The sequence below is a fragment of the Cyclopterus lumpus genome, chromosome 13, assembly GCF_009769545.1.
Source record: "Cyclopterus lumpus isolate fCycLum1 chromosome 13, fCycLum1.pri, whole genome shotgun sequence".
NCBI lineage: Eukaryota > Metazoa > Chordata > Actinopteri > Perciformes > Cyclopteridae > Cyclopterus > Cyclopterus lumpus.
The window spans coordinates 15,932,657-15,946,838 of record NC_046978.1 but is presented as its reverse complement, the minus strand read 5'-3'; the positions used below and the strand labels follow the sequence as shown (position 1 = coordinate 15,946,838).

At 45.4% G+C, this 14,182-nt stretch overlaps 1 protein-coding gene across 6 annotated transcripts in view; it reads right to left on the bottom strand.

The window, feature by feature from the left end:
• fli1 (Fli-1 proto-oncogene, ETS transcription factor) overlaps positions 1-14,182 on the bottom strand; it is a 34,380-nt gene that overhangs the window by 3,679 nt on the left and 16,519 nt on the right. For 5 of the 6 annotated variants that reach the window (XM_034548172.1, XM_034548171.1, XM_034548174.1 and 2 more), the window contains 4 exons: positions 9,894-9,962; positions 1,686-1,745; positions 873-932; positions 173-220 (listed from right to left, as the gene is read on the bottom strand). In XM_034548172.1, the coding sequence (XP_034404063.1) occupies positions 173-220; positions 873-932; positions 1,686-1,745; positions 9,894-9,962 (237 nt within the window). The remainder of the gene's footprint in view (positions 1-172; positions 221-872; positions 933-1,685; positions 1,746-9,893; positions 9,963-14,182) is intronic. The other variant, XM_034548176.1, reaches the window with a different exon arrangement.

Below are 14,182 nucleotides of genomic sequence, written 5' to 3'. Positions count from 1 at the left end.
GGTGGACACATACACACAAACAGTGCTTAGAGACGCAACCTCAAGAGCGACGTCGTCCACCGTTGCCCCAGCTGGACAACTCATTGTCTGTCCAGCGGGGGACTGCATGTTTTTGAGATGCTTCCACATAAACAGATGCATTGTAAAGACCACAGTGGGATCACAATCTTACCTGGATTGGCGAGGCGACTACTGGTGGGACCCAGAATCTGGTACGGATCTGAGGACAAAAGGAAAGCGGATTACTTTGGTGATACAACAGGATGTGACCCACACTAGTTAGTATGTGAGACTGAAGACAAAATAAACATTTCACGCAGCGGCTGCTGATTGAATCCAAATTAAAAACTACCCTCTGTATTACTTTCACTTATACCGATCGCAAAATATGTAAAATTAATAAACAAGAGGGCATTGAATGGTAAACTCTTGTTTTGGTGCGTTTGGATTATTGTGCTCCTCTAAGTAATTCATGTGTTGCTGAGTGGTAAGAAAAATCTACCGACACTAATAAACACTCGAAGCTTTGTTGGCGGACTGGATTCCAAACAGGCCATAAATAAATTGCTGGTGAACCACGTGTCAACAGTTGTTTTTTTTCGCGGTTTCCTGAGGCTGTGATGACTTGAGTTGTGCCTGCTTACATAAACTGTGACGCATCACGCCTTTACCTACAACCGACGTATGACAACGCAACAGTGAAAGAAGCACATGCAAAGAGCTCAGAGAATACGATTGTCTTGTAGAACGATCATTCTCGGCCTTCATTTGGCTCAAAGGGCACAGAGTGAAGCTGGTTCTCGTGCTGACACATTAGCGTCAAGCCGTTGTCATGACGACAACATCAAGAAAGACATCAGGTGGGCCGTTACCTGGCTGAGGTCTGGGCTGCTCAGTGGACTTGGTCACATTCTGAGTAACCACCGGGGAACCTGCACAGAGAGGAACAATCAGTAAAGGATAATAGAGAGACGGAGACATAGCAAGAAGGGTGGCAACAGATAACCAGGATCCACATCTTCAATGCCAAAGTGAACAAGGCAGTGTTTGTTGGCTGGCCTGACTGCTTTTGACTGACTTGTTCCTCCTTTGACAACAGACGGCGTTATCTTCAGGAGGGTGTCCTACATGTCTAGACTCTAGACAGATGTTTGAACTTCCTCTACAGGTCAAATGTGTTTTACAGTGGCTTGTTTTTTGCGAATGCAATTGGTACTTGTGGAACAATAATTGAAACCACGAACTGGTGTATCATCACAGTTCTGCTTCCCACTAAGTTAAGCCAATAACTACACACAGTTATCTACATTAGGCACATCGTTGGAGACTAAAGAGCCTGCGCGTGTGTTGTTTGCTAAGCTCCGCCATTGAAACGCCACACTCAATTATCAATCACCTGCGGCCAGAATGAACCTGACTACATCTGTAACCACTTGGATCACTTATAAAACACCAGAGACAGGACTCAGGAGGCCAATTTTGGAGAGAGACTTCGAGGACTAATTGCAAGACAAAGAGGGCCCTAGTTTCATAAACTGTTGTTTAGCAAATGCAAAAAAAAAAAAAACGTAAACTGCACAGGACCAGATGATAGAATTCACATCGGGTGAAATGCAGTCATGCCTCGGTTGAGGCAAACACACTGTTGCTCAGTCAAATACGGGTGATATTTTGTGTGCGCTCACCTTTGCCACTGTGCATGTTGTTTGACCATCCTGTCCGCCGTACAGCATCATACGAAGGGTCTGACGAAGAGAGGAGACAAAGTTTGCTTGTTATGAAAATATATATTTTCAAGCGGGTGTGAGACGTATATTAATTGTCTGTGTATTTACAGTCTCTAAATGTTGCTGTGCGTATGAGACTAAAGCCAGTGTCTCCTCTAATTATATGTTCTCTAACAGGACTTTGACTGTCACAGCAAAGGAGGAGAGCCCGGTGCCAAATGGCTTAAAACAAATATGTCAAAAAACATGGTTCGAGATGCTCTTCACAGGATACGCGGAACATGGAAACGTGGTTTAATTTGGATCACTGTGATGGTTTAAATGTAGAAGATGGCACAATCTTCAACTGAGTGCGGCTGGTTGAGCAGTTCGCAAACACTCTTGACCACAAAATGAAAAAAAAGGGAGTGATGCAAATGATGGCACAGCAGAGACACACAGACAATACATGCTCATGACGTTCGTCCTCACCCCTCTTCCCAAAACGAGCGGCTTTAATGAAAAAACTTGACAAACAGCCAAACTGGCTCGGTTTGCATGAGTTCTACCTGCTGTGTGTCTGCGGTTCAAAACCAAAGCCGGCGTGGAGCTGGGCAGCTTCCAGTAACAATCAATCAGTCTGACACAAACCGATAAAAAAAAAAGGATGTATTCTTCCCCTGGCAATGTCTCAAAAACACGCTGCTTCACTCACAGAGCATCTGGCCAGCGCCCTGGATGGTTTGTATTATTGCGTGCCGGCTGAAACAGTTCAATTTGCTAGAATACATTTGAGCTTTATACACTTCAAACTGTGTGTTGTATGCAGCACGCTTTTCACAGTGTTCTTGTGATCTGCAAATCTTTTTTCTTTTTTGTCTTCGGGGGGGGGCTTTTGAAAAGATCAAGGAGGCGATCCCCATTTCCTATCCGCGTCGGCTGAATTTTGGAGTCGCGGGGGGGCTTATTGACAGTCAAAGACGGACCGTTTAAATCCCTGAATCTTACAGTTTCTCTCGCAATCGCTTAAAAAAACCACAATTCATGAGACGAAGGCCCCGCCCCCCTCTGTCGAAACTCTTCACACAAAGACTTAAACGCAAATATATCTTGCATCTCTTGCCAAAGCACACACAATACAAAATATTCTAAAAGGTTTATTCTCAATAATCATATAACCGTATCCCACACACTAATACACACTTTAACCTATATTGATGTTTTCCTGCTGAATTCACCAACATATATAGCTTGAACATGAAGCATATTATTCATGTTATTATATTAACATACAAATAAAAAAATTAAAATACTACTGTAATAGTACTGTAAGAAATCCACTGGGGACGTTTCATATATAATATTATTTTATTTGTTACCATATTCACCTTTCCTGTCTCCTCTTAAGAGAAGATGTTGTAACATAGTTACTATATGGTATTTTAAACAAAACACAATATATTGCAATTGCCGCGGCCAAATCCCGTCTCTGTAGCGTTCCAGCTCTGATTGCTGATCTAATTGGCTCCAGGTGTTTCACATGAGCACTCTGGGGGCAGGTGATTGCTAAGTGAGTGTGGTGTTCAAGTGCCAGTGTTTTAGCAAACAACACAACAGGCGTTTAGTTTTGATTGACGGGTCTAATGCACGCTACGGCGTGTAGTTATTTGCAAAATGTGCGTTTTTTTGACCTTTTGAACTGTGTAAAGTCATGGTTTGGTGTCCTTGGCTCAATGGGGGCTGCACGAGTTAGTGGTTTTAATAAGCCACAGGAGATTCAAACCTACTGCAACAAAGCCGGATAAAAACAGTGCAAATATGAGCACGGCGTGGGTTATGCAGTGCATCAGGTCCTCATCTCAAACAGCATTGTTTTAACTAATTATGAATAGATAATTAGAACATGTTTGACAAGTGAGGGAGTGTGTTCATCTTTAAATGCATTACGTGTGTGTGTGTGTGTGTGTGTGTGTGTGTGCGTGTGTGTGTGCGTGTTTGAATGTGTAGGTGTTTGTTTGTTTGCCTTTCCAAATTATTCTCAATAGAGTTTTAATCAGTCAATAACTCACATGCTGATGATCCAGCAATGACTGGAAAAGAAGAATAGCTTGTTCACTATTATCTATATTGTCTTCTTCTAAACGGGAGAGATTGTATTTGTTAATAATTTGAAAAGTCCATAAATTTGCTATGCAAGACCCCCTTTAAAGATAGCTGTGCGTCAGAGAGCAATGAAGGTCGAACACCTACAGACTGTGTGAACCATCTCGACTCATGCAGTAACACCAGAGGACCATCCAGTGACCATCAACACAACATTCATCATCAGCATCCGCCTCATGACCGTGCCATGTCTCAACACTGTGCCACACTGCCCTCCTGTGGTCTGGGACCATTTGACATCTTTAGTTTTTCCTTCAAAATAAACAACAAACAATAAAAACACTCCTTATTTTTTATTTTTTTTCATGACCTCTCCGCAACCATGAAATCTGTGTTGGCCTGGTATTCTGCAACATCAGTGTTTCATTGTTTTCATAATCGTCCAGAGAAAATGTGTCTGGCGCTACTTTCAAAAAGGAGGTTTTTGTTGCCTTTGTTTTCATAACGCGCAGAATAATAATCAGAAAAGTTGCTAAAAAAGAGGGACCCATTCCTGAGAGGGGTTCTGGTCCCAGTGGCCTAAAAGAGGAGGATTCTGAAGTGGAGTAGAAGATGGTCCAAGTGATGGCGCAAAAAACGGATGAAGTAATTGAAGGATATGAGCTCGCGACAAAGCTCAAAGAAAAAAGCGAATAAATTAGGATATGATCAAAAGAATGAAAGAAAGGAGAGTGTGATAGAGAGAAAGAGGACAACATAAGAAGCGGGCTGCGGTGGCTCAGCGGGGCTGTCAGGTTCAATCTGGTGTGGGCCGGCCGGAGAGCCAAGGAGCAGCGACTGGGGGAGAGTCCTGGGAGACTTGCGTTTCCTGCCTGCCTCGCCTGCAGACAACCTCTCTTTGTTTTACTGGCCCTTTTTTCCCCTCTACTCACCGCCAGCCCCCCCCTCCATCCACTCTCCACCACCCCGAAAAAAAAAAAAACACAACGGGGGCTACCTCCATATACGTGAAGAGAGGAGGTTACAAACAGAGATGGAGGGGACACACACACACACACACACACACACACACACACACACACACACACAGAAAGAGACTTTATTGAGAAGCAGACAGACGTGGATGGAGACAAGAGTGACTACGGGGCATGAAAAAAGGCTTGAAATAGAGAGAAGAGAAAATAATAAGTCAGACGAAAACACATTTTTTTGGGGGGGAATTTGAAAAGAAAACAAGGGCAGCAAAAAAAAAAACATCTGGCATTTGGGGCTGGAAGAGATGCCCAGTAATATGGGCTCATTCGCATCTTTTTTCTTTTTTTTTTCTTCTTCTTCGATACCCTCGGTGTTATTGTCGTTGGCAGCGAATTACGTTCATCTTCAAAACAATTTCCCCTTCGTCGACATTCAGCAATTTGGGGGGGGGGGGGGTGGTGGTGGTGGGGGGGGAGTGAGTGAGTGAAAGGTAAGGGGGAAGGAAAGAGCAGCAGATGTAAAACGTACAAGTGGTGGGGGGGTAGACTCGCCAACGCAGCCCCCAAAGCACACACACACACACACACACCCACACACACACACACACACACACACACACACACACACACACACACACACACAGCCGGCTCTTCCCCAACAAACCGCCCCCCCCCCCCACCCCCTTCATTTTTCCAGGCCTCGCTCTGACTGCGACTTGAGCCAGTTTCCACTCTGGTCTGGGGTGTGGTGCATGCTCCTGGGAGACTAAGACTGCAGGACACGTTAGTCAAAACAAGGCCCGAGTAGCTAGACAGAGAGGGAGAGAGAGAGAGAGAGACAGCGTGGGGAAAGAGAGAGAGAGAACAACGGAGTAGAGAGGGGGAGATAGACAGAGGAACAGAGGAGAGACAGTCTGAACCAGGGAGAGAGAGAGAGAGAGAGACCCAGACGGGGCGAACCCTTTTAATACCGTAATACAGGTGCTTTACAAGCCATCTGTGTGACGGAGGAGCCATAAGAGGAGGGGAATGATGGCAAAGTGCAGGAGTAAAACAACAACAACAACAACAAAAAACAACACAAGTTCAGTGCAACAGGGGACTGCAACACCGCTGCAGCATCAATAAACATCATTATGGCCTATGCGATGTTGTTGTTATTATTGTTTTTAAAGAGAGAATTACGTCTTTCATTTGCCTCTTTTTCAAAATGCAAAAGGGAGCCATTGGCAGGCATAAATGTGGGACGGCTAGTACACATAATGGCGCACTTCAAAAGCCGTATTGCCACTTGGACTTGAGAGAGAGACGCTGTAAAATTACAAAATGACAAAGGTTCATAGAGCAGCACCGGAACAGAAACTACAAGTGGAAAAGTGATCATATGCAAACATCAACACCACAAACAAAACACACACACACTGTAACACATGCTACATTAAGACATGCAGGAACCCACACACACACACACACACACGTCTATCCACAGACATAGACTTTAGATACACACGTCTATCCACACACACACACACACACGTCTATCCACAGACATAGACTTTAGATACACACGTCTATCCACACACACACACACACACACACGTCTATCCACAGACATAGACTTTAGATACACACGTCTATCCACACACACACACACACACGTCTATCCACAGACATAGACTTTAGATACACACGAAGATCCACACACACACAAACACACACGTCTATCCACAGACATAGACTTTAGATACACACGAAGATCCACACACACACAAACACACACACACGTCTATCCACAGACATAGACTTTAGATACAAACTAAGATCCACACACACACACACACTCTTTCATAGCAGCAGCATTCCATGTTTTATATCCTCTCTTTTATTCATAACATTACATTTTACACCACAAGAGTCTGGAGCAGATTACGGGTGGTGTCCTGCTGCATGGCTGTGCTTACTCTACCTCAAAGAGCCTGAACGCTATTTGACTGTTCTTGAAGGGCGAGATAAACTTGAAACATCTGGCAATGCTGATCTGAGGACAATTTTCATAAAGACTTCTCCAGGAGCAAGACTTCTTTTATTGTCGAGTCACAATCCCCCCCCCCCCCAAAAAAAAAAAAAAATCTTTCTCTGTATATCGTTTGACTTTTTTCACTTCATTTTGCGACACTTTGGGATATTCAAATGTGGTTCGTTATCCACATATTGTGGAAACTTTGGAACCGTTTGTCAAAACTATAGCGCACGAACAACTAAAACATATATCCAAAATTCCCTCTGCTTCATTTAAAAATATCTTCTCATCTTAACAAAACACTATAGCATTTTCATTGTGTGGCATGCGGTTAGTATAAACTATGCACACGACTGAAAAAGCTGTATATTGCTATTACAGTCCTCCAATTCTCTCTCCAGAATAAGCCTCCATTGTTGTGACCGGGGAGAAAACTGGAATAATTTTTAAGTAATCTAATTGGTTTCAGGTGTTTTCACTTGGTGATGGATAATATCAGTGTTGTATTTCAAGCATCAAACAACACACAAATACTTTTCATTCTAATGTAGATGAACGGGTGTAGTTATTTGCCAAAATGTATTAATTTCCAAACTTGAAGCAGACGGTGTGGTTTAGCATAACTGGCCAATATGTTGTCTACATGAGTTATCGGTTTCAATAATGAAGTACCAGTTGTATGTGTATTTGTAATTGCTAAACATGGTTGCTGCATAGCTTTAAGATGAAAACACATAACTTTTCATTTTAAATTGGACGGGTATCAATCTGATAACTTGGTTGTGTTCCCGAATTCTTGAAAAGTCACCCGGCTGTTCATTGGCTGGGATCACGGGGCCGCGAGGAGACGCTGTTCATTGGCTGGGATCACGGGGCCGCGAGGAGACGCTGTTCATTGGCTGGGATCACGGGGCCGCGAGGAGACGCTGTTCATTGGCTGGGATAACGGGGCCGCGAGGAGACGCTGTTCATTGGCTGGGATCACGGGGCCGCGAGGAGACGCTGTTCATTGGCTGGGATCACGGGGCCGCGAGGAGACGCTGTTCATTGGCTGGGATCACGGGGCCGCGAGGAGACGCTGTTCATTGGCTGGGATCACGGGGCCGCGAGGAGACGCTGTTCATTGGCTGGGATCACGGGGCCGTGAGGAGACGCTGTTCATTGGCTGGGATCACGGGGCCGCGAGGAGACGCTGTTCATTGGCTGGGATCACGGGGCCGCGAGGAGACGCTGTTCATTGGCTGGGATCACGGGGCCGCGAGGAGACGCACACTCAGTGTTACAGGAGCCCAGTATAGAAGTCGCCGCTCGTGGAAAAAAAGGGGAAATGCTGTTGAAGGGAGTGACCGCGTAATTCCTGCCAGTCCAAATACCTGCCGCTGAGAACCAGGAAGACTGGGGTCAGGGAGGGGGGGGGGGGGGGGGGGGGGGGGGGGTGACCGAGCAGAATCTTATCTGGCCTGCCCATTGCTCCGTTGGTATCGAAGCCTGGGGGAGAAACAAGCCTGCTAACGCTCCCCACCGGTGCAGATGGAAAGGTGAACGACGGCGTTCTCGGGCCACTTATCAGACTCGACACTTGTTTTCCTCTCCTCCTGCCTCGATAGCCCCCCCCCCCCCCATCCTGCGAGCGAGGCTATCGCTGTTATTGCAGTCCTTTCCCTCGTCTCTGGTGGTGACACCATATAGCCGATGTAAAGGATGTGTCGGGTGTTTTTTTGTTTTAAACTGATACGCAGGGGGGAATTGCCTTCGCCTCGCCGGTGTTGTGTCAGCACAAAATAATGTTTGTAGAGTGAAAAGGTATCCAGAGGAAAAAGGCAATCATTCAGTGCTGCTGCGGGCGTTGTTCTCAGGAACTCGGCTGGGCTTTTGAAAGAATTTCAGCGGTGTAGCGTTACCGACATGCGACAGGTCTCATTTGACTGCCGCATTCATACTTTAATGCAGATTTGGAGACGTGAACGCTGATTCAGTGATCAAACTAGATAGTTCACCCGAGCAGTTCAACTGATACTTTTACAGTTACACTCACTACGGAAATCTTATGCACTGTAAATAACTAACAAAATTATTAATAAAACTGACCTTTCTGTTTGATTTATGCCTTTGAGAGAGCGGTCAACACTTTGAAAATATAAATAATTAAACTAATTCATCTTATAATAAAAAAATGCATCGATACAATTCTTTTGTAAAGTTGTGTTCAAAACAAGCGACATAACCTCAACTAATATACATATTGTTGTGATTGTTAAATACAAATTGAGTTAGTGGGATATCACTGGAATGTAAGGTGAAATGTAATCTCATAAAAAACAATGGGTCTTTCACAGATAGATTCTGTAGTGCAAAACGTGTAAAAGTACAAGTGGTGTACACACACACACACACACACACATACACACACAGTCTGAATCAGCCAATCAGGCTCTTCGGCGCACGTTCACCACACATGTTCTTGCTTTGGCACCTGTCAAACCACCTCATTCACACTTTTCTCACACAATCGTCACACATTCATCGCCTGTTGTCGCCCCCTGCCGCTGTGCATTGAACTCATCGGCACACCGCTTTTGTCTTCCTGTTAAAAAAATTTTTTTTTTTTAAAAAAAACGCCTCTATTCGGACACCCTGTCCCCTCCGAGCCAGTGTTAGTCGCAGCGTTCAGGTAGCGGTTCCTGAATAGCAGGCTCGGCCCTTATTATTTCAAACAGCAACAAAAGGTGCACCTGCACAGAGCTTTTGGCAAACCGGTTACTGCATGTGCTTTGGATTTGTGTGAGTGGGTCCGTCTGTGTTATCGAGTGTGTGCGCTCCGTGTGTGTGTGTGTGTGTATGTGTGTGTGTGTCTGCTCGTCTGAAGCTGGCAGGTATACTGTGAAGCAGCGCTTTTGTCTCCCCTTTTATTCTATTTGTGTAGTACAACAATCTCACCGTGCTCCCCCTTGATATTTGTTACATCAGCCCAAATACACGCACACACACACACACACACACACACACACACACACACACACACACACACACACACACACACAGATATTAAAGATGAAGCACAGAGAATAAAACAAATAATTGTGTCCCTACCCTCTTTGGCAACCAGACGTGGGGATGCGTCTGTGTGAGACGGCGTGTTGTAGGATAACGATGAGCTGCCTGTAATGTGAGACAAAAGAAAGCATAGTAAGACAAAACAATGTCTCGTCGGCCCTGGATTAGAAATAATCACTACCGTAACTACCGTATTAAAACCTGGATGAGAAATATTGAAATATTCATACGTTCTAACACAACATCATCCAGTGATTAAGGTACACATCATTTAAAGCTCAAAGGGTACTCTATAACTAATGCCAGCAGGTGGCAGTAGAAGGCACAGCTCAATGACTGACAAGCAGCCCGAATGGACACGTTTTTCATTTCTTGCCTTAAGAAATTAATGATACATAAATATAGTCCAAAATAAGCAAATCCAGCACACAGTCGGTCTTTTAATGAAGGGAAAACCCCGTCGCCCGTCAGCATTTTAACTGCAAAACTCGATTCCTGAATAATAAAGCCAGAGAGGCAGGAGTCTTGCATATGGCCGCCTATTCATTTCACCTTATGGAGCAGAACTCTGTGCCGCATTCCTCCACTTACTCAGGCACCCTGGGCGGCACCAAAATGCTCTCTTAATTTTAGCTGCCCCCAGGCATAAATCAGCGAGTGGAAAAACAGAGCCAGAAATGCACAGTGAAAACACAAGAGCAGCTACTGCATGTGGAGTGTAACGCTTTAGCACCCAGACGGCTGCGGGGAGCTGCTGAGTAGGGAAGATGATGCCATTTATGAACGTGCAATTCAGACAAAGAACAACAACGAAAAACTCCAAAGCAAAATGTAATGTGTGATGTGCTTTTCTTGAGATTCGGAGCATAGGACTCCCCTTCTTAACTTGCTGCGCTGCTGGCGGTGGGGTTGGGGGGGGGGGGGAGATGAAGGGGCCCACGATGGCAGACTAGGGGTCTGTTTTTTTAGGGGGATGGCTGGGGGGAAAAGAGTGGGGTGCTCCACAAATGTATTCTAACCTCCCAACACCCCACCCCTTCCAATCTATACCTACTCCACGGCACCCCCAAGGCTCTGGGTCTAGTTTAGAAACCTGGGGGCCTCAGAACAGGGGAGCCATTGTATGAGGCAGGGTCCCTGCACAGCAATCAAACGCAGCTCCCCGTACAAAAATAATTCCACACGCAGAGAGTTTCAAGCGCACGGGGGGCAAGCGAGCCACCAAAAAAGCTTTTTGGAATGAGGGAGAAAGTGTAAGAGAAAGATGAACGGGAAGAAGAAAAAAAGGAGGAGGGAGAAGGGGAGGAGGGGGAGGCTGTTAACCCTTTTCCTGCTGTGCGCCACATATGTGGCCTGACCCAGACAGGCAAACAGGCAGCATTGCTGAGAAAAACCTCAAATCATCCCACAGAGAAAAATTCAGGGCTGCTGTGCAAGAGAGAGGGAGAGAGAGAGAGAGAGAGAGAGACCCCACAGCTGACAGTTTGGTGGAGGGAGTCTCGGCTGCGCTGCCTATTTATTTGGACGGCTTCTTCCTCTCTCAAAAAACAAACATGTCCCGATAATCTGACAGCACAGAGGGAGAACTGGCCAGTGTTCAGCCCCTTAAGACCCTCGCTCTCTTCTTTCCCTCTCCGAGTCACATCTGCTCAGAGTCTGGTCGATTACATAACATCCACAAACAATTTTCTTTTCTCTCCTTCCTATGACTGACGGCTCTTTTTCGAGAAAAAAAAAGGAAAAAAAGAAGAAGAAATAAAGGCCCTGTCCTCCAGGATATTTGCACGCCCATAATATTGAGATCTTTTGTGGGCTTGTTCAGCATTGTGATTGACCTCCATCGGGCCCCCCCCCGCTGTTTATTCTGCGGGGCTATACGATACCACTGCCTCAAAACATGTGGTCTGAGATGTGTCAACAGACCGAGGGTCTCAGCCACCCAGTCTTGCCACCTCAAGGCAGCCCAATGGGCTCCAGCCAAACAGTAAGTCATCCTTTGAGGAGCACCGCTGCCATGTCTTCATACCAGTTTGTTATGACGCACGACAAGATATTTGCAACGCGTCCTTTCAAAGGAAAAAAGAGATCATTCATCACAGCCTTCCAACACAACGCACGAGCATTTTCTCAGCTGACGTCTCAACTGAGAAAATGAACTTCTTTGCAGTGTAGGGGAAGTTGCTTTTATGTTTACAATACTTCACTAATTATGCGAGTGAGAACATATTTGCCCGAGCACAACCAACAGTCGAATCCAATATTTCCAGGGACCGGGTCCTAGCTTTTCAGCTACAGCACTGCAGACTCGACCCAGTGGGAAGCACACAAGTGCAGATTCAGACGGGGAGATGGAAAGAAAATACTCACAAGCCGAGAATCAGGAAAGGTTACAGGTGAAAGACAACGGAGACAATCTGACACGAGACAATGGGAGCACCGAGAGGGAGTATACACAAGGAAAGGGTGGGGAGATAATAAAAGGACATGTGACAGCGGGGCTCAAGAGCAACAGGCGAAAGCTCACAAGGGGCGGGGCTGATGATCACACAGACGGGGGAACCAACAAGAGGCAAGAGGAGAGGAACCAAAAAGACCCGGACTCTCTGGATATACTGGTTCTCAAACATCGGTTGCGTTGCAGTAAAAGATGCTCTCAGGCTGAGATGTCTGTGTGACTGTGGATGAGCACCGAGGTCACACATTGGACTACCTACAGTACCTGCTGGAAGGTATAGGCTCACCAATGGCTAATGTTAGCACGCTGGCCACCTACAGTCGACTGAAGGGAGATCCATCCTTCAATGACGGAGCCTTCTCTATTTCTGCCCCCTCCCTCTGGAACTCTCTCCCCAAACTCATCCGAGAGCGCACTGATCTTTCCATATTCAGATCGCAAATCAAAACCCACCTGTTCAGAACTGCTTTTAATGTGTGATTGTTTGCTCTATGTTCTTATTATTTTTAATTTATTAGGGTCCGAGCAACTGTCCCTAAAAAAGTCCCTATTTGTTTTACCTGTAATTTGAGTTATTCTTATTTTTATTTAGATTTTAAGGATGTTATAATTATGTTATGTAAAGTGCCACGAAAAGCGCTATATAAATTAAATGCATTATTATTATTATTAATAAACTACAACAAACAAATGGACCCACAAAATGCCAACGTGTTACTGGCGTTAGTAACAATTATTACACGACCTTACTGAAGTACCCTACTAAGTTATGTGGGGTTTTTGTTGTAGCTTACTTTGTTTGATTGTTAAAAACAATGACACTTGCTGACACTTGCATGTCAAATTCAAAAGGACAATACCGTGACCTCCACTTTGCTTCCTGCCTTGCAACACGAAGGGCACTTTCACTGCAGAATGGTTCAATATGAACGTAATTCTTCAGGATGCTGGGCCAGTAATGACATAATGGGTTGTTTGTTTAAATTCCTAAAAGTGACAAATATGGAAGCATGGTGATGTTGTTAAAACAAAACCTTTCAGTGAGGAGGCTATGGTGGATGGGTGGAACAACACAAGTGTATAAACTTGGTCTTCTACCAATCAACGTGGTTTTGTACGATCTTTTGGGAACCAACATGGATTTAATAACCTGAAAGACTTCATTATGCGCAGAAAAGTGACTGTATGCAGCGCCCACATTTCAATGTTGAGAAGTAGGGTATACCTGACTGAAATTCAAAGGCTTTGCAGAATTGCCCCCGAATAAATCGACATTCTTAACTGGCGATTGGGTTGCAATCCCAATAATTATGCAACTCTGAGCCGCTATAGCTTTATATACAGCTGAGCTCATCAGCGGCGTGTACTCGAATAGCAACTGCTTTGTTACCCACCGCCGCTTATGCTAATGCGATACGTACATCAATTCCTGTAGCGCTAAGTGGGCTGAACCCCAGCAGTCAGGGGAGCAGCCGCAGACTGCTCTGTAATGGTGGCTAACAGGCAGACAGCTAACAGTAAAGGGCGCCGAGCCAGAGCGTTGAGCCCCTGTGCACCAGTGATAATCTGCCAATAGAAGGAACTAATGCAAGGGGAGCTCAATAAAAATGTTGTGAGCGGAGAGAGAGAGAGAGAGAGAGAGAGAGAGAAGGAGAGAGAGAGAGCTCTCCAGACCTCCTTTTTCCCTACTCAGCCTTCGAGCCCAGATGTTTATGGTCTGTATAAACTATTGAGGGCTCGAGAATGTCTGTGTCCCCCCCCCCCCCCACCTCTGGAGCGAGCAACAGCAGTGCAGAAGACCAGACTTATCCCTCTCTCTCTCTCTCTCTCTCTCTCTCTCTCTCTCTCTCTCTCTCTCTCTCTCTCTCTC